The sequence below is a fragment of the Crinia signifera genome, chromosome 19 (assembly GCF_055691185.1).
Source record: "Crinia signifera chromosome 19, ASM5569118v1, whole genome shotgun sequence".
NCBI classification, from domain to species: domain Eukaryota; kingdom Metazoa; phylum Chordata; class Amphibia; order Anura; family Myobatrachidae; genus Crinia; species Crinia signifera.
In genome coordinates, this window is record NC_139226.1 from 86,933,714 (window position 1) to 86,955,144 (window position 21,431).

The 21,431-nt window shown below is 47.7% G+C and overlaps 1 protein-coding gene and 1 long non-coding RNA gene across 5 annotated transcripts in view; one reads left to right on the plus strand and one right to left on the minus strand.

Moving 5' to 3' along the window:
* Positions 1-21,431, plus strand: part of LOC146042709 (uncharacterized) — a 175,056-nt gene that overhangs the window by 35,740 nt on the left and 117,885 nt on the right. For 3 of the 4 annotated variants that reach the window (XR_014463986.1, XR_014463983.1, XR_014463985.1), the window contains exon 6: positions 16,834-16,940. The exons of the other annotated variant lie outside the window; for it this stretch is intronic. This is a non-coding gene — a long non-coding RNA (uncharacterized LOC146042709). The remainder of the gene's footprint in view (positions 1-16,833; positions 16,941-21,431) is intronic. 4 annotated transcript variants of the gene reach the window in all.
* Positions 1-21,431, minus strand: part of ADAMTS8 (ADAM metallopeptidase with thrombospondin type 1 motif 8) — a 54,820-nt gene that overhangs the window by 12,283 nt on the left and 21,106 nt on the right. The window contains exons 2-7 of the mRNA XM_083162880.1: positions 19,912-20,151; positions 16,757-16,889; positions 14,536-14,703; positions 5,046-5,344; positions 4,040-4,223; positions 1,364-1,536 (exon numbers count right to left, since the gene is read on the minus strand). Coding sequence (XP_083019006.1) covers positions 1,364-1,536; positions 4,040-4,223; positions 5,046-5,344; positions 14,536-14,703; positions 16,757-16,889; positions 19,912-20,151 — 1,197 coding nt within the window. The remainder of the gene's footprint in view (positions 1-1,363; positions 1,537-4,039; positions 4,224-5,045; positions 5,345-14,535; positions 14,704-16,756; positions 16,890-19,911; positions 20,152-21,431) is intronic.

A 21,431-nucleotide genomic window follows, 5' to 3' on the forward strand; every position in this document is an offset into this window, starting at 1 on the left:
CTGTATAATTGAAAAAAACATCCTGGACCTGACACACAGCAGAGTATTTACATGAGCGGTACGATGTCTGCAGAGTGTTCCAGTTTATGGGTTTATGTACAGTGTGTTGTGCTTATGGGTTCCAGATGTTATTGCAGAGTATTGCTTAGTCTCCGCTGATTGCACCTGTGCTGTGCTGTACAGGTGCTGGCTACTTACTGCATGGGCATTGTCCCAGTATTCTGAGTCTGACCTGCATCCTACTGCAGTTCATCTGAAGAGGAGCTAGAGGCACGAGGTTAGAAGTACCTCCCCATGCAGATTCTCACACTGTTCTATCTGGAAAAGTGTCTGAGCAAATCCTTAAGGAATGCTCAATAACCACTTGTCTGAACAGGCCCCAGGGATAACATCTGCAGCTCCAATGGGGCAGGGACCGATGTGAATAATTCAGTATTCCCTTGATAGCGATATGTAATAGAGTGTCAATACACATATAAATACCAATAGATATGGATACTGCAAGTCACCTGTCATCACAGTGACAGTATGGATCACAGAACTCAGTGTATTATTTACATGGTAAATATAGGGGTTATTCTGGTTGGTTTGCAAAAGCAAATTCATTCTTTAATGGACAAAACCACGTGCACTGCAGATGGGGCAGATACAGTACTTGCCTACTTTTGAAAAACAGTTTCAGGGAGCTTCCAGGTGCTAGATGAATGCTGCACATTTGGAGGAGTTTCAAGCTCCACCCAAGGGGCGTGTCTAACACCACTTTTTTATTGCCACTCAGGTGTGCATCCTGGCAGGTCAAATCTATCTGTCTTTGTCTAATCCAAAGACAAATCTATATGCACTGGTGTGGGATTTTGTGTTTGTATGTCCCCTTACGAAGAGGCGCACATCCCTGAAACATTGAATAAATAGGAGTGTATTTATTTCACCATTTTACCGCCTTTCTCTGTTGGCTATTTATCAGGGTATCCCTGTAAAGAGGGTGCCGGATGAGGGTTCATCAGGCTTTAAACCCTGAGTGCCGGGACTTTATACACACACCTCCATGTTACCTTACTTTAGGCACAGCCCCCTTTTCCCATATCACACCCAGTATGCATGACCTGCGGACTGGTTGCCAGTGGTCAGAAGACTGACAGTGGTATCATTCTGAACAGAATACTGATAGAGGCTGGGTAAGCATACTTTCCCTATCCCTCTATCCTTCCATTCCTGCAGCCTAACCCATGCCCAATTTACATACAATCGGTCGAGATTGCGTTGAAATTGGGGGAATTGAGGCCAAATCATTCTGGTGTGTACCCTGCATTACACACTGATATATAAAGCAGGTTAGACTCCATAGAACAGAGAGGGTGCTCACCTTGGACTGGAAGACTTTGAATTCGCTCCCCCCACGTGCGCGGCACATGAGCTTGCAACGATCCCGGGGGGACACACCAGAGAATTTAGGAATCCACTCTATGAGGTTCCCGTGCCTGTCCGAATAGTTATAGGCATTGTATTTCTCACACTGAACTTCTCGGAAACTCTTCTCTAGAAATCAGAAGTGGGAAACATAATTTATAAGGCGTAAGAACCTAAATATGCTGGGTGCACATTAGATGATAACATCCATGAACATTATCTTTAACAATTTTCCCTTGAACTGCTGACGATATACAAACGTCATAGCGCATACACATTGAACGATATAGTTAACAATACTTGCATTGTTGCTGCGCTATATAAGAAACGGTTAATAACGAAATAAATACATTTAGTGTACTTCCTGTATGTAGGGAAGACTTGAAGGAGCCTACTGAAACAATGTACTGGGTAATGGGTCATGGGGAGAAGAGGACTAGGGGGTAAATGGGGTAAATGCATGACTGTCCCTATAAAGAACATTACGTGCAAGGTAATAATGCACCAGCCAATCAGCTCCAATAGTGCTGTCCCTGCTGCTGGTTCTGGGCTGCGCTGAGGAACTTGCGTGAGTAGCAAGATCCTGCACATGCCTAGTGCAGCCGGCTGGGGCAGGAAGTATTATAGCGGTGCGCTATGCGCTGCTATAATACATCTGCTCCAATATGTGCAAGGTGATAATGCACCAGCCAATCAACTCCAATATGTAAATTGACAGATAGGAGCTGATTGGCTGAAGCATTATCACTTTGCACGTAATGGGGCAGATGTATCATAGCGGCGCGATAAGCGCCGCTATAATACTTCCTGCTTCGCCTCAATAGCGAGGCGAAGCAGGAAGGGACATCGACAAGATGTATTAACATCTTGTCTGCCGAAGCGGGGGAGCGTTAACTCCCCCCTCCGACGATGTCTCTTTCTGGAGATAGCGCATTAGTTAATACTGATGCGCTATCTCCTGTCCCCCGGCCGGCTGCACTGGGCACGCGCGGGATCTCTCTGTTCACGCGAGATCCCCAGCGCAGCCCAGACCTAACAGCAGGGACAGCGCTGTCCCTGCTGATTAGATAGGGCTTCGCCAGCATCATGCTGGCGAAGCCAAAGCAGGCTTCGTGCGGAACGGTCAGCGATGCTGACCGTTCATACATTCGGCCTGCTATCATTTTGATAGCAGCGCCGATATGGACAGGGGAGCATAGCACCCCTGTCCATTACCGCATCCCAGCTCTATCATACATGGGGGAGAAGCGGTATCAGTGCACATAACGTGCGCTGATACCCTTCTAACCCATAACGATGGATAATACATCTGCCCCAATGTTATTTATGGCGATAGATATCACTTCTCCAAGTTGTATTAATGTACCCCTGAGACTGGAGTAGCGATGGTAAGTTAGAATTTGTATGAAAGGCACAGAGCAATTCAGAGGTTAGGGGTAACAGGGGGGAACTCTAAATTAAAGTGGGAATTGATGATCAGAGACGGAAAAAGTTAGTAGTGAATCGCTAATCAGAGAATTCGCCGTGGACTGTGAACAGATTGCAAAATTAACTAACCGTGAATATTTGCGAATGAATGGCGGAAGCATCGCTAACCGCCACGCATTCAAAAATCCTTTCTCAATTCTCTGCACATCCAAAAGTGTTTGTCATCTGGCCAAATGTGAGTAAGATTAAGGCTTTCACTAATCTACAACTGAGACAGGCTGGTTGAGGCCAGCACGAATGTCAGAGATCCTCCCTAAAAACGTTTGGGCACACCTGCGTTTTTTTCAAACACAACCAGAATGGCAGGTTATCACACCCACGCGCGAGCTTCCTGTGGCTACGTTGCGATTACAATCCGTTGGCATTTTCAGTCATGCATGCACAATGAAAATGATAAGCATGCACCAATTTTCTGATTAGCGGACCATGCTGATATCAATATAGGGAGGAGTGGTGACGATGAGAGAGAGGAGTGGTATTTAGTACATACTCTCCTACAGGTAACTCCCTAATTAAAGGGAAAGCCTCCCATTTCCCAGAAAAGAGGGCATTTCTCCCTCAATCTGGCGACTCCCAGCAATCACCAACATTGCTGTAAAAGGGCGGCATGACTGCTGCTTTTTCCTCCAATATCACTATGTACTACTCCCTCTCTCTTTAGTCTCATTCCCTTGCATTCTCTTTCTCCTCATCTATCTTTTTATTTTTTTATCAGCACTTGATTTTATTATATAGCCCAGCGGTTTCCACGTTTTTTTGTCTCCTGTACCCCCCTTGATTAGGCTTTTCATTTATGAGTACCCCCCTCCTCCCATAAATCTCCCTGAAAGTGATGTTGAAGCGTTTTATCTTCACGGCAATGGGAGACCTTTCTGCCATTACCAATATTATTTTCACGTACCTCCAACTGATCCGCCGCATACCCCAGGTGGGGAACCGTAATATAGACTATTACTAACATGGTCTTTTTTTCCTATCTTTACTGTTGTACTTTTCGGGACATGATCAACTTTTCCCCTGTCTCCCACCACTTCATTCCATCTGGCATTACTTAGTAACCTCTTTATTTCCGTTTTATATGACAATCTCCTTTTAAACAATAATGGATAGAATGGTAAAAGGTTTCTGTAACTAATACACATACCTTGTAGCGGACACTCCTGAGTGTTACAGGACTCATAGATGGCTCTCTGGCCTTGACAGTACATCCCACCATTCTCTGGCTCGGGGTCATTACACTCTCGATAGGAAAACCGGACCCCTCCTCCACAGCTCCGCGAGCACTCGCCCCATGAACCCCAACTGGCCCAGTTTCCATCTACTGGCACCTAGTAGACATAGATTACAGGTCTTGATGTTGACATGTAAAGGAATGATGTCCCCTATGATCATACTGCATTATATCTGTTTGGCCGGCTTATGTTTTAATAAACAGTAGTATCTACTTTGAATGAATGGGTCAATGACTCTTGGTCGATACCACTGTATGTATATTTTACAAACAATGTATAGAATCCAGACATTGTATGAAATACCTATGTAAAGGTGCTATGCATAGATTACCCTAGTATTCCTTTAAACCGGGACACTCCTGAATTATACCGTTTCTGTGACTGCTGAAAGGTTTAGGCTTGAGTAAGTAAGTAAGTTGGGGTATATAAGGCTTCCCCACCCCCTCCTCTCCCCAGGGTGGTGAACTGTGGTCTAACCAAATATCTTTAGGCCCGTAGCAAATATTTGTAAGGGCCCCCATGTACCATCCAATGGTGAAAAAAATATATAACTTTGACAGGGAAAGTGGCCCCTTTAAACTCTGGGCCCCATAGCAGCTGCACCCCCTGCATCTATGGTAGCGACACCCTGTATATAACACATGTAACTGTTACAGGGAAGGTGGCCCCTCTCAGCTCTGGTCCCCATAGCAGCTGCATCCCTTGCACCTATAGTAGTATCGCCCTTGGTGGTGAGACCAGGACTAAGCCAGCAGCATGCAGAAGGTTCAGATCCACGTCCAACTGGTGGCACTGGTGAGTATGGAAATGCAGATTTCAGGCTTCTGAGGGGAATCGCATGCAATGCCTGGATTTTTCCACTTAAAATGCTTAGATTTACAGTTACAGCTTTTATTATAATCATAGTTATGAAGTTACCTTAGGCCTAACAACATCTTCTTCCACTTGACAGACCCCATTCCAGCACACATGATGATCTCCGCAGGTAGTCCCATCAGCCCAAAGTAGGCTTCCATTCTTGGTGTGGCAGATATGCTCATCCTGAACCTTACACCACAGCTGAGCACAAATATCCTCTTCTCTGGTGTTTGGGCAGTGAGAGAACTGTTTTCCAAACACTTGGCGACACTGGTTGTCCAAGTCATATCTGGAGGATGTTCCAGGGAGTTCCCGTGGAAGTTCCAGAGAGGTGCCCGGTGCATCCAATAAACAGTCTCCTTATGTAGGAAGGACAGATAATAACACATAGAGGACATTAGACACAATTTACTGCTCCACAATCTTCTTCAGTTCTAATTTCTGAACAATACATTTCATTTAACTTTTTTGTGAAACAATAAAGAGAATGAAAGGAATGCATTAGAATTCTCTCCTACTACTTCACCAAACCCAGCCAACTCTCATCCTAACCCTGTTTCACACTCACTGGCATATATTCAATGCCGTGGGCGAGCGGTGACTGCAAGCAGGACTTTTTGCTCACAGTCACCGCTCACCCTGTCAGTATTCAACTGACCCCCCCTCATTCGCAAATTCCCCCTCGCTCCGTTTTTTGAGCGAGGGGGAATTTGCGAATGTGCCTCCAAAAGCTGCGAGAGCCGAGGCTAATTACAGCGAGTTTGCTGCACTAGCCGCGGCTCTCGCAGTTTAGGGGAATCCTCGCAGTTTTGTGACTGCGAAGATTCCGCCGGAACGTTGAATAGTGCGAGCGGCCGGCGCGGGGGTTAAACTGCGAGGATCACTGGTTTTCTGTGATCCTCGCAGTTTAACCCCCTCGCCGGCTGCTCGCACCGGCATTGAATACTGGCCACTGTCTTCCCATGTCTGTCTGCTCCTCCCCTTTAGAATGTAAGCTCTCACGAGGAGAAAGTCCCTCCCACCTACTGTGCTTTTCCTTCTCTTAAACCATCTCCAGTGGCACCAAATCCTGTGGTTCTCTGCCACCCTGATACTTATGTCAGTGCCATCTATGTTCATCTATGTACTCTGTAATTGGACTCTGTGGATCCCTTGTGGCACCATATAAATAAAGCATATATAAATAAAGGATAATAAAAATAAAACTGTTCCATAAAGACTGTTACATAGGAAAACATGGGCAGCTGCAAATATCTGTAAATAAACCATTAATGGTCCCCATACACTCTCTGAGGACAGCAGTCCCGTACGATCTCCCTTGACCTGCACAGCAGCTTCCAGGGCGGCACGATAACATACGACACACCCTAAACGGTGCTATTGCATTCAATGCGATCCCAGCCAAATTGAGTGATTATTGAAAGACTGCACATGTGCTAGGGAAATTAGCATATAGATCGTAAATGCAATATAGCCAGAATTTGTCTGATAGGAAACTGGCCGTTCTCTGGCTGTGTTTGAAAAAATTGTAGGCGTGCTCCATGTGTCTATGAGGAGGGTCTATGACATCAGCAATGACCACTCTACCCAGTCTCAGTCAGATAGACAAAGACCCTGATTCTGGTAATCACGGTCCCCGATGTGTTTGCACGGGGGAACAATGTTTGGAATCGGTACATCTGTCAGACCTGACTTAGGTCTACAGTCATTACAGACCCCGGAAGGTCGACTGGCCCCAAGGTTGACAGGGTTAAAGGTCGACGTGGGTCAAGGTCAACATGACTTAAGGTCGACATGGGCCAAAGTCGGCATGGGGTTAGGTCGACAGTCATTAGGTCGATATGAGTTTTTCACAGTTTTTTGACCCGAATGGACACTGTTGGAGTTGAACCGCAGCCCCTCGCTACGCTCGGCACACTATTTTATTCTCCCACCATGCCCTAGTGGATGGAAGAGCATGAAATACCGCCTGTCGGCTCAAAAAATCAGTGAAAAACTCATGTCGACCTTATGACTGTCGACCTAAACAGAAGTCGACATTGGCCCATGTCGACCTTAAGTCATAACGACCTTGACCCATGTTGACCTTTAACCCTGTTGACCTTGGGGCAAGTCGACCTTTCGGGGTCGACCTAATGACTGTCGACCTAAGTGTGGTCTGACAGATGACCGTTGCCCCAATGTTTATGCTCTCCGCATGCGCATATTCTCATATGAGCATATGCAGGGCTTCTGTGCAGGCTCCTTCGCCGACTTGCATAGTCCGAGTGATGCTCACACATGGAAGGGGGGGCAGGATGGAGGCGGGCAGGGGTTGTTCCTGGGGGTACCACAAAAATGCTGGGTGCACCCAGGAAAACGCTAGGTGTCCCCATGAGGATGCAGACAGGCACCTGCCTTCCGGGGGCGTCACAAGACATCAGCCGCCCGCCCAGTTCTTGGACCCGGACGCCGCAAGTCTGTCAGCCCAGACTGACTTAGATTTGTGAGCAGCGTAGAACCATCCAATGATTTTTTCCGAAGTCGGAATCCCGACTGCTCCCTCGTGGGGGTCCACGACCCCCATAGAGGGAGAATAAAATAGGTGGCGAGAGCAGCTCGCCACCGTGCCCGCAGCATGGTGAGCGCAGCGAGCCCACAAGGGGCTTCATTGCGCTCCGCACGCTGTGCAGGCGGGATTCCGACGTCTGACTAATGACTGTCGGAATCCCGACTGTCGGGCTAATATATCACACCTCCACCCTGCAAATGGATGTTTACGCAAAACATCCATTCACAAGGTGGCAAGGATATTCGCTGGGAGGCGGAGAGCGGACATTACAAGGCTTGCTAAGCAGCGGAATACCGCTTCTTAGCAATCCAACCAGAATAACCCCTAATATACCTCCATTACTGGAAGTACACTGTCCAGCGAGTATCTCCGTTTTATCTGCATTTGCTTTGATGTTCTAGAGTACACTATTATATTACTTACTTATGACTACAGTCATGTCGGGTGGGGTATATGGTCCCGACAGTCAGGATCCCGACAGTCATTAGCCCGACGTCGATCTTCTGTCAATAACAATCTTATCCGAGCTGACCTTTTACTGTCTACATAATGACTGTCGACGTCGACATTGTCTGTGAGCTGATCCACACACTAATATGGTGTCCATGTCAACCAAATGTCTATATAGACACCCCAAAAACTTGAAAACTGCAGACTTTTTTGCTTGTGTCGGACCATGTCGGCATAATGCAAGTTGATATTTTTCATGTCTTTTTAATGTGTTGACCGTCTGCCTGTCGATCAACAGTGGTTATGACTTTCGACCTATACACTGTTTAAATAAAGATCCATACCAGAGCAGCCATCCGTCTTTGTTGTGACCGTTGTGGACGACACTTATGAAACATCCCAGCACAGAGGTTACACTAGGTTCTGTGCTGAGAGATATAAGCAGTGTTCATTCCGTATGCCTGCAGCTACAGTATGAGACATTTATAAGAGTTTCTGCAGAAACCACCTGCCATAGTTTGAACCAAGAACTCTTGTAAAATGCTGCATAACTGTTGCACATATCTCACGTGTGACAGATTTATGTTGTGCAGGGAGACAGAGAACCTTACACCATACAGACCCTGCAACCCCCTGTTCTCTCCCCCACCTCAGCATTCACAGTAGGAGCACTCTGGGCAGGGCAGCCGAGAGGAATGCCGGGCCCCGGTAAACTTTTGGGGGCATGGCCTAAGTGTGGGCACCTCCCGCACTTAGGCCACGCCCCAAAATGTTTAGAGAAGGGTGAAAGAAAACTCTAAAAACTGTAATCTCAGCAGCAGCACACACCTACAGCCTGTGCTGTGCTGACAGCAGGCTCAGCATGACCTCTCACGCTGTCAGTGAGACATTCATGCTGAGCCTGCCATCAGCACAGCACATGCTGTAGAAGTGTGTGCTGCTTTTGCTACCTCCGAGGGACGGAGGGGGAATGGAGGGGAAATTAGTACCCGCTCCCCCCCTCTCGGTTGCCCTGACTCTGGGACAAAATAGGTGGGAGAAAACCCATTGATAATGCATAGAACACAATAGCACATGTTGTCACTTCACATATAACACAATAAAAGTGTGTGTGAAGTTAACAAGATTCTGTGACACATTATGGGCCTGATGCGTAAACTCCACACAGACATAGGCATTCATCCACACTCACACCACTTATCTAAGAAATAAAGACGCGTACAACTGAATGGGCTTAAAGGGGACGGCTTATTTATTTTGAGCAGGGGCGGCCTATTTGAATCTATCTCAAATTTATGTCCCTGCTCTAACTAAGGTGGCGGGCAAAGAACGGCATGCAAAATAAATAACATTGCTGGAAAATAACAAAGTAATAAAAATAACAAACTCCGGATCTAAGGGCCACCTGCCCTTAATTGCCAAGGACCGGCCACCTGCCAGCGTCCAAGACAACGGCTCAATTATGAAGCGGACTTTTCAAAAGGGGCCAATTGCCCTTAAGGTCAGGGGGTTGACCTTCTGCTTCTGCCCCTGACCTCGCAAATATCACTAAGGCAGAGCTCACCACTCTGCCCGAGTCATCAAAAAATTGGGCCACCTGCCCTAAACTACAAATGTCCGCAAGAATTTACGCTATCCGAAGTAGATGATCGTTAAGGTCCAGATGCGGGCCCACCTGGATCGGTGATGCCCACATCTCGACATCAACCACCAGCTAAGTGTAAATACAGCTCTAATTTAACTACCGTTCTTTCCGCCAAGACAAAATAAGCCGACAACAACTAAACGAATAAGTGCAAACGACTTCTCAAAAACTAATTCTAACTAATAATTGGGGCGGGCGGGAGGGCAACGTTCCCTGAAGCAAGAGGCAGAATCTTCTGGAAGCAAGAACATCACCCCATCAATCTCCACCTCTGACCTCAACCAGCCTATCCTGAACCGTCATTCAAATCAGCCAACCCGTCAATCAAGATAAGCCGAACCCCCGGGCCCAGATCAAGTGTGGAGCTAAGGATTCCTGCCAATAGCCAGGTGAGTTTATGCTGTTTTCAGCCAGACAAGCTGGCTTCTACAGTCTTTCTCTGTACCACAGATGTTGTCTCTCTGCCTGGCTATGGCTGCTTTGGAAGCGGCTGTGGGTCAGACCCCTCTCAGTGACACGCCTGTGGCGCTCCCATAACACTCCCACAATGCTTTGTTTTGTGTTCTCTTTCACCTCCCAGACACCACTTAGCAAGTTTATTTATTTATTTATTTACAGTTTCTTATATAGCGCAGCAGATTCCGTTGCAGTTTACAATAGTAGACAGTGATATACCAAACTGGGTAACAACAGACAGACTTGGAGGTAGGAGGGCCCTGCTGCAAGCTTAAAATCTATAGATTTAGATTAACAATAGGGTGGATAGAGCTGCAGCTCCAGGGCCAGATGCATGAAGCTTCAAAAGCGATAAAATGGAGAGTGATAAACAGCCAGCCAGCTCCTGCCTGACATGTCACAGACTGTGTTTGAAACATGTCAGACAGGAGCTGATTGGCTGGCTGTTTATCACTCTCCATTTTATCACTTTTGAAGCTTAGTGCATTTGGCCCCCAGTCCTTTACGTCAAAATAGGCCCATCACCATGACACCATGATCGCCAGACAGACACCAACTGGCCACATGGTTGACACAGTCGACATGGACACAGTTGGAAGTGAACTAAAGCCCCTCGCATTGCTTGCTTCGCTCGCAATGCTTCGGGCACGGTGCCTCGCTGCGCTCGGCACACTATTTTATTCTCCCACCACGCACTAGTGGATGGTAGGGCATGAAATACCGCCTGTCGGCACATGTTGGCTCAAAAAACAGTGAAAAAACCTACGTCGACCATGCGACCTGTCGAACTAAAGCATTTGTCGACCTAAAACCATGTCGACCTTGTCCTATGTCGACCTAGACACCTGTCGACCTTCACCCATGTCGACCTAGAACCCTATCGACCTAGTTGCCTGTCGACCCAACGGTGTCGACCTAATGACTATCGACCTAAGTCGGGTCAACAATACGACCGTATCCCAGGCTGAAGGGTGGGGGGGATGGGTTAGTGTTAGGCTGTGGTAAGGGAGGGTTATGGTGAGGGTAGTAGGGGAGCGGGTTAGGGTACATACGAAGCCTTGTTGGGATCCTCCATATCTGGATGCCAGGGTTGATCCTAAGTGCCGGGATATCGTATGTATTCCTTAGCAACTTTACCATGTACTTTGTTCCCAGGAGAATTGTTAACATGGATATGTTTTAAAGAGCCTATTTCTCACAACCTGCATTTCTAATGCAATTGTAATAAATATTTGAAAATTAGTTGATAATAATTTGCACATGAATTCATTCCCAGGGCCAGATGCACTAAGATTCAAAAGTGATAAAATGGAAAGTGATAAACACCCAACCAATAAGTTCCTGCCTGACATTTTTCAAACATAGTCTGTGACATGCCAGGTAGGAGCTGATTGGCTGGATGTTTATTACTCTCCATTTTATCCCTTTTAAAGCTTACTGGATCTGGCCCCCAATCTCTTACCAGGAGACAGAATCCAATGAGAGCCGCTCCTGCCAAAGAGTTGGAAGCATTGGGCGGTATTCAATAAGGCTGATTCGCCAGGTTTTTATGGCGATTTTGTGCTGTAAGGCGAATTTCTGACTAAAACGGTGAATCACCCTATTCAATGACCAGATGGCGAATACATTTTTTGCCATGATTCACCGAGTAGCAATCGCTATTTTTTTATGGTGAAGTGGAAGGTGAACTTTTAAAATAAAGTGTTTTGTTTTTTACAATTGGTGTAAAAAAATCTGGAATTTTATTCTGAGGAGGGGCAGGGGCATGCTATTTTTATTCATGTGCTTACAGCACATAAATATATATTTAATTTAAAAAAAATTATTATTTTTTTTACACAGACCAGCCAGCAGGGGGCCGGGAGCCGAGCCGCTCATTAGATATTCATATATTCACTTCACCCGATCATTACATATGCATGATCGGGTGTAGTGAATATACCCGGTCCCCTGCTGGCACCCCCGGGGGGCAGCCTGTGCTGCCTGGCACCCGGGGAGCCCACCTCCCCCCCACAAACGTTCTGGGGCAGGCAGGGAGACTTCCATCTCCCTGCCTGCCGCCATCCTCGTGCTCCCTGCGGCGTCTGCTGCAGGAGCTCAAATTCGCCGGTCAGGGGCAGCGAGCCCCTGACTTGTTGAATACCGGAGCCGGCGAGGCTCTGGAACGCAGCGAGCAGTGGCGAATGTGCAGCGAATCCTAAACAGGATTCGCTGCACATCGCCAGTATTCACATTGAATACTGCCCATTGTGATCTCACAACGCTATAACACTGTGTCCTGTTACCGGTACCTGGTGATTGGGTCACCACGGGGCCACAGAGAGTACACATAAGCTACTATAGGCAGGGCCGGCGCCACCATTAGGCAGTGCTAGGCATTTGCCTAGGGTGCCGGCCACTGGGGGGCGGTAGTTGGGAGCAGGGACCCCCGGAAGGTAGTTGGGAGCAGCCTTCCTTCCCCCCTGGATCAGCGCGCCAGCAGGGATTGGGCGGCAGATGTTAATGCTCGGCAGCGCTGAGCACTTGGCTCACCCTCAGACGCTGCCCGGCTGTACGCGGAAGATGTCTGTGCCGGGACTGAACACACAGCGCAGCTCGCCCTCCCTCCTGCCCGGTAAGCGAGACCTCCTCACTCCCACCCGCTGAGCCAGCTCGCCCTGCCCGCTGAGCTAGCCAGCTCGCCCGCCTGCTGAGCCCCCCCGAAAGCAGCACAGCGGCCGTATTAACCCCCCACCCACCCGTGGCACCGGCACTGACTATAGGGTAACGCCACCTGGAAATGGTCTTACCGAATCCGAATACTTCACATTCCGCAGCTTGGTGAATGCATTTGGAAATGGAGAGCCCCCCACGGTACATTTGGCAGATTTTTAATATCTGCCGGCATCCTCTGAACACGCCTGTTTAATTAATTGACCCCTAAGTCGCCATAGTGTCGTCCGTGTCGGGAGACGGAATCACAGAGGTAAACTTACTAAGATGGGAGTTCTATTAACGATGACATGTTGCTATGTGCCCAGTGGCGTAATTATAAAATGTGCACCCCCTGACAGAAATTTCATCAACGCGCCCCCCCCCCCCCCCCAGTAAAGTAAATCCCGCCCCCCCAACCCTGCCTTACCCCGCTAATGCTGGGTCTGTGGCAGGGTCCCGCAGGTCTACTTGTCTGCGGTCCCGGTGCTCCTCCTGGCTGGTTCCTGCTAATGAAATTGACCATCACAAAATGGCTGCCCCTAACAGCCGCCGCCTCCTTTAGCATCCTCAAAATGTGTCTGCTGTAAGGGGGTGGGCAATTTGTTTGGACTATTTTTCATTAGCAGGAGCCAGGAGGGTCCCGGTGGTGTAAAAGCAGACTGGTCCCGGCAGCCTTGCAGGGCATCAATAGCCCCGCAGACCCCCGGTGCCCACACTTACTCAGCACCTCCCCGTAACCGCGGGGTCTGCGGGGCTATTGTTACACCACTGTTTGTGCAATCAATCAGACTTTATTATATTCTAAAAGGTGCTAAATAAATAAGAAATACATTCTGATTGCGTTAATAAACTACTTGCTGGGAACATGTCCTTCCCATGTAATATCCGTCATGCTGACACGTGTACTATGGTTATAAATATGTCTCATATTTAATCAAAGTTCCCGGTTCCAATCTCGTGTCAGCCTGGCGAGATATATGTGCATTGTTAGCACAGGTGCCGGTAGTCTGCAGTTTCCACCAGCGTCGTTGTCTCCGGGCCGCAGCTCAGGCGTGACGCCATCCGTCCTCAGGGGGTGCTGGATGAGCTGACACAGGAACACAAAGTACTAATCGTCAAGCTTTTTCCATGTCATGCAAAATGGACAGATCCAAGTCTAGAACACGAGAACATCCTGCTATGAAATCGCTGCCTGATGAATTAGCCAGAGAGCCCATTCCTCACTATCTGGCTAAGACCAAAGCACAGATACAAAGCGAATGACAGGTTCCACTATGGAGCATGTATGCAGCTCCTTAATGATTATCAGACATTGACATGCTCCTTATACGTCACATATGACACCCCTGACACAACATCTTGCTGTGTGTAACTCAGGGTTGGCTACCCTCCCGGAATGGCTGGGAAGCTTCCGAAAAACCAGGCCCCCCTCCCGGTTCCCTGGGGAGATGTGCAAGCCTCCTGTGTTCCGTTGAAATGTGTGACAGCCGGTGACCACATAGCAAAGGATATAGAGTGATGCACACAGGGGGGTTTCTGAGTACCCAGAAACCCCATTTTTCTTGTGCTGCTTTCCACTGTCCTGCGGCACACAATCTTGGCTCCATCCCCGGCAGCATTAGGCCTAACCACCTTGTGGCATTGAGCTTAGCTTCAGAGCCAGTGATGCGAACGGCAGATTCTCATACGTGTACATAATCTGTATGTGATACACCTGTATGACTATGATGACACTCACAGAGCAGGAGCCTTACCGTGACCACTGTCGAAGAATTCTGTCAGGTGCATGGCGCTGCACGGAGACCATGGGGCGGACTTATTGAGCTGCAGAAACAGCGGAGCCATCAAATGGTGTCTATTCAGCTCTCCAAACGCCTTCTTACAGTTGTTGGAGTTGTCATGTGGGATACTGAGGACATGTGCTGCGCAAATTGAGATGACAGCTGGTTAGCCATAAGGAACATTCATACTTCATTAGCGACCTTTTCATGTGTAGACTTTTCACATGTAGACCTTTTTCGCAGTGTCAACCTTATGTGTGTATTGACCTAGACATTGTCGGCGAGCTATACCACACCCCTTGATCTATAGCAGTGATTTTCAACCTTTTTACCTTGCGGCACACTAAATACGATTTTAAAATTGCCAAGGCACACCATAAGATCCCCACAGGGCAAAACACATTGGCTCCCACAGGAAAAAACCAAACCTATTGCCCCCCCATATAAAAAAAATAATCACACTGGTCCCCACAGGTAACACAAATAAAATACATTGGCCCTTTAAATTAAGAGAGACCAGTAAATAACGCTTTAACTGGTGGTTGCAGTAAACTGGTTTGGGCATCTCTAGATATGGAGGCACATTTAAGAACAGCTCAAGGCACACTAGTGTGCCACGGCACAGTGGTTGAAAACACTGATCTATAGGATCTGCCATGGTTGTATCATATGTACAGTATATATCTATGTCTCTTTCTAGCATTACCGCTTACTTTGTACTAGAGATACCATCCTTTACGTTCTTTTAGCAGTGACAGTGCGATTTTAAAACATGACTAACAATCGCACCCTATTACATTTCGCCCCCTTGATCTAAAGAAAATAATGTTCAAATGCTGTGTGACTGCAAACTATCTGTGCGAGAAGGGTGACACTTGCAAACCCATTTTAAGATATTTTAAGGTCAATGTTCCCACATTATCTTATGCGAATCTAGGGGGTGGTCCGGGGGTGCACCGAACCACCCATTAGAACGCCAGCCGCACACAATTTAAAGCAATGACAGCCGGGCTGAGAGAGCTATGTGCTGCCCAGCTGTATATGTTGAATAGGTGCCCTCTGCACCTGTCTCCCAGAGCAGCTGTAGCAGCATCAGCCCGCAGGCTGATTTGTCCCTCTGAAGCTCCCATCCCCTAGTGTAGGCGGTCCCTGTTCCCCCCGTACACTGTCAGTTATCAGCATGCCCTGTGATGTTAGTGTCAGCGCGGCTTTGCCTGAGGGAAGCCCGCACGCCCCCAATATAATGTGAATGTGTCCCATATTGTGAGAGAGGACAGCGTCACAGTCCACAGCATGTCCTGACCCCAGGCAGCTAACCCTGCCAGGAGCTGCCCAGTTAATCACCTCCTCAAAGAGAGTTCTAAAGATAGCGCTCCTGGACTGTGAGCTCCTATTTTGCTTGCGGTCCAACATAGAAGAGCCGCTGACAGCACACGGCGGCAGCTAGGAGGCGAGCGGTGCAGGATGGCATTAAAGAGGCAGCGCACCCGACCTGTACCTCTGGGCGCACCTGCATGGAGGGACCACTGTTGGCAGCACCTGGCCCAGCATAAGGTGCAGCAGCACACAGGCAGCAAGGTGAAATGGGAGTCGGCCACACAACCAGCAGGACATACCTGGCCCTGAAGACCCATGAGGAGCGGGCAGTGACCAAGGTACAGTCCAATCCCCCTTGGCAACGAGCATGAAGCCCCCTTGGCATTGAGCTTGAAGCCACTGACATCGAGCAATAACCCCATAGCAATGAACATGTAGGTAAGTGGCACTTATGTAATGTAAAGTGTATGTAATGGGCATTATGGGTTGCTATATAGTATGTAATGGACATCATGATGTGTGGCACAATGTGTAATGGGCATTATGGACTTATGTGTAAATGGCATTGCGGCGTGTGGCTTTATGTGTAATGGGTATTACGGAGTTTGCAAAAATGTGTAATGGGCATTACGGTGTGTGGTCTAATGTGTAATACCACGCCCCTTTTTGTGATAACACGCCTCCTTTCTATGAATCTACGCCCCTTTTGCCATGCAGCTTCACCGCGCAATGCTCCCATATACTGAGTGGTGGAGTCTGGGACCACCCATTACCATATTTCTAGATGCGCCTATGCGCAGTATGGTTTTACAAGTACAATCTCATTATTTAATAGCCACACCCCATACTGTATATAATGATATTGTATTCAATATACCAAGCTCATGGGCTAAAGTGTAGGCAGCCTGCAGTCCATCATCTTCAATCACAGAGCAGCTCTTGCTTGGTTCACAGACTGTTCCGATGTCAGCCACGCCAAGTGTGTCACAGCTGTCGTGTCCACAGAAATCCTGCCACACAGAAATATCACACTCAGATCCAAGTAGAGGAGCACGTAAGAGGTAGGGAACCTGCTAAGTATGTTGACACAATACAGGGACACCCGCATTCCTCCCAACATGACCCATTCCAGGAGGGAAAAAATGCTCTGTTCCTGGACTTCCTTGCCAGTGGCAGTTGCACCACTGTCCAAAATCCAACCAGGGGAGCCCCACCTGCCAGTGAGTCCGGACTATGGTATTTGGGTGGTATCTGGTAAGATGCCCAGAGTTTATGGTGAAAACCACCCATTGTGTTAAACCAATGCAAGATGTAAGACTGATTTTTTATTTTCTGGTGAAAAATACTTTTGAAAATCACTTACCTTTGCAACTATTCACAGTTTGTAAATACATTTATAAGATTACTGTATTATTATATTTTATTTATAAGGAGCCACAAGTAGTTGGCAGCGCCGTACATATGGCATACATAAGAACAATAAAGGGTATACCTATGGTCTTGCCCAGGGGCTGGCTGGCAACTTTTAGCCTGGGGGGCAAGTCCAGAGCACTGGCCCACAAGTAAGAGCGCATTGTTAAATGGAGGTTTTTCATTTAAAAAATATGGATTCATTAAAAAAGATTAGGCCTGGAGTTGATTATACCATAGATACTTTATTATAACTTTTACGTATCAAAATAATGAAAAAAAAATGCAAAAAAAAAATGTGTAAAGATAATTTTTTTTTCAAAAAGTTCACATAACGCTGAACATTATGTAAAGGTACAAAACGATTAACTTTTTAATAGGGGGGGGCCTGAGGGCTGGAAAAGAAAAAAAAAACCCTTTCCCCCTGTATAATAATAATAGCAGGAAACCGCAGGCTGCTCCTCCTCTATAATAATAACAACAACAACACCTCTATAACAGGAGGACACCACAGACTGCTCCTCCTCTATAGTAACAGGAGGACATCACAGGCTGCTCCTCCCCTATAACAACAGGAGGACACCTCAGGCTGCTCCTCCTCTATAACAGGAGGACACCTCAGGCTGCTCCTCTATAACAGGAGGACAACGCAGGCTGCTCCTCTATAACAGGAGGACACCACAGACTGCTCCTCCTCTATAGTAACAGGAGGACATCACAGGCTGCTCCTCCTCTATAATAACAGGAGGACATCACAGGCTGCTCCTCCTCTATAGCAGGAGGACAACGCAGGCTGCTCCTCCTCTATAACAGGAGGACACCAGGTAAAACATTATAGTTTGTGCATAAAGAAATGCACCAACGTTTCGGGGCTGGCACACCCCGTTTTCAAGGCAAAAAAAACAAAACAAGGTGGAGTGAAAACGTTGGCGCATTTCTTTATGCACAAACTATAAAGCTTTTTTCACCTCAGTCCCTCTGGAGTGCCATCTTTCATTTTTGCAGGTGTTTATCTATGTGAAAGGCACTGATCGCTATATCCTGAAGGAGAGTGCTGGACAGAACAAACAAACAAACAATATATATATATATATATATATATATATATATATATATATAGAGTGGGTTTTCAGCCCGGCACTCCCTGGAATGGGAAAATTCAGCCTGGGTGCCCTCCGGAGTAACAGTATATCATGCGGTGCAAATGCAAGCAGCGGCACTCCCAGGACTTTTCAAAAAGACTTTAATGTGATCCCAACGTTTCGGGGAGCTGGGTCCCCGTTTGTTGTTTTACACCTTGAAAACGGGGACCCAGCTTCCCGAAACGTCGGGATTACATTAAAGTCTTTTTGAAAAGTCCTGGGAGTGCCGCTGCTTGCATTTGCACCGCATAATATATATATATATATATATATATATATATATATATATATACATACATACATACAATATAAATAAATAAAAGCAAAGTCAACACTAAAATGGTTTGGCTCCTGTATACCTGTGTACAGCAGCTGAGTTTGTGTTAAAGGGGGTGGTGCACTCTGGAGTCAGGCTATAATTTTTTTTTTTTTTTTTTAACTTAATACAAATGTAAAAAAAGAAAACATGCTGCATATAAATGTTCCAAATATGCAGACCTTTACACATATGAGAAAGGCCACATGGAGAGAGATGGAGATATGAAGAGAGAGGGGGGATGTGGATGGAACATGGAGAGAGGGGGCATGGAGAGAGTGATGAGAGGAGAGAGAGAGAGAGAGGGGAGAAGGGGAGGGAGACAGAGAGAGAGGGGGAGAAGGGGAGAGAGGGAGTGGGGGGGGGGAGAAGGGGAGAGAGGGAGGGAGACAGAGTATACCATTAGAATGTGAAGTGCCCAGGAGGAGGCAGGTCATCTCTCTCTCTCATATCATATAGCCCGTGAGTGGTGGTGGGAAATAGCCGAAAGGATAGATTATGAGGAGGGGGCGGATGAAGCATGGTGTGTGGAGGAGAGGAGCCCACTTGCCTGGCAGTACTTGAAGTTCTCAGGAGACTCCTCTCCGCTGCGCGCTACACCTCCCCCCTACAGTGAGTCAGCCCACTTCCTGAATCCTCACACGCAGTCGGGCAGAGTCGGCATCATGATGTCACCTCTGCACTGAGGACATGTCCTCAGTGCAGGGGAGCGGCGGCCATGTTTCTGTAGCGGCGGCCAGCGCTGCTGACAAGAGGAGGACAATGCGTCCTCAGGGCAGTGTGGGCGGCGGCCATGTTCCTGTAGCCGCGGCCAGTGCTGCTGCGGCTGACAGGAGAAGGTGCCGATGGACGATGTATGGGTGGATCATCACCAGGCGGCCCGCAGCAGCAACTGGTACAGTGGCCCGGGGGGCACATGGCACCCTGCCCCCCGGCCCAGCCCGCCCCTGGTCTTGCCTAGGGCGCCATTAGGCCTTAATCAGCCTCTGTATATCAATGGTTATTTTGGGTGTGAAGTCATGTTCCTCCTCTCAGTAGCAGATGGCTGTGACTAGACTATAGCAGCAGCCAAGCCAGGAATAGCTGTAAGGTATATTTACAGCCTGGGGCGTTGTATACTTGGAGCTCAGACATTAGGAAGTGTCATTACAAGGGGTCACATACCTGTCGGGTAAGGAGAATGGCCGTATCGTAGTGCTCGGGATGACGATCACTTGGCGGATTGTAGCCTTGCTGCCACCGGCAGAAGTGACGTAGGATCAGGCCCCCATTGTCTGAGACTTCTGGACCTGAGTCTTCATCTTCAACTACCAAGACCTTAACCACCACCAGGTTGACCGAGTTCCTCAGACTCGGGTGCTTGTAGATCTGGGCGGCGATGGACATTAATGTCAGCAGGTGCAGCTGAAACGGAGCAAGAGTTTAATAGAGAGAAAATTAAATACAGAATAAATACATTATTTACAACAACAACTTTCTTATGATCTACTTAACTGACACAAGTTGCAGAGAATTTCTGTAGTTTATAACTAGTAAAATAACTCTACGGAAGTAAGCCATACCTACTATTGCAAGCCGTGGAGGGGCTCTGCAGATTCCATGGGGACAGTATGGAATCTGCAAAAATGGCCGCCATCTTCTTGGAAAAAGACGCTAATCAGGGGAAGGCAGCACGCCCAGAAGTGGGGATCCTAGGAGCTCTGGTGAGCTCTGAGCAGTAACCACATGGCAACGAGCATGTAATCCCCTGACAAAGAGCAAAAGCCCCTAGCAATGAGCATGTAACCCCAGGGAATGAGCATGTAACTCTCCAGGAACAAGCATTTACCCCTCTTGAAACGAGCATGTAACCTCTTAGGCAACGAGCAAGAAACCCCCTGGTAATGAGCATGTAACCCCAGACAATGAGCATGTAACCCCTGTTAACAAGCACAAAACCTCTGGCAACAAGCATGAAACCTCTGACAATAAGCATGCAACTCCGGGCAATGAGCCTGAGTTGCCTGGCAAAAAACCACTAGCAATGTGCATGAAACCCCAGGCAACAAGCACATAACCCCAGACAACATGTAAGTACCCCATGGCAACAAGAAGCACATAGATAAGAAAAATAATAGTTCATTCATTTGAGGGGGGGGGGGGGGGGGGGCACATTTGTATTAGCCGAGGGCGGCTAGAACCCCTACTCATGCCCTGCCTAGTGTTACACAAACTATGGAAGAAGTATGATCTCGGACACGAGGATGATGGGAGTCCTGCTATGCATTTAGCTCACACAGAATTGTTTTCCTGACTTATTCTGTAAGCACATGGAGTGATGAAGCGGTATAAATGCCACCCGTATTATGCAATGCTTCCCACTAATCTTCCCAGTATGTGTTCTGGGATGAATTTAGCGATGCCGGTCAGATCAGTGACATGATCAAACAGATGCATGCAATGGAAGTGATTGCCCACAGTAAGACTTGGGTGTGGATCAAAGAGCCGACAGTGTCTAGGCCGATGGTCAATAGGCAGGGTTGCCTACTTTTAAAGTCTCCTCTCTGGGAGAAGCCCAGAGAGGAGATTGTCAGCAGAGACACACGATTTTCGGGAGCCTTCCGGCCATTCCAGGAGGGTAGGCAACCCTGTCGATAGGCCAACACCAATAGGTCGACATGCACTAGGACAACTTTGACAAAATG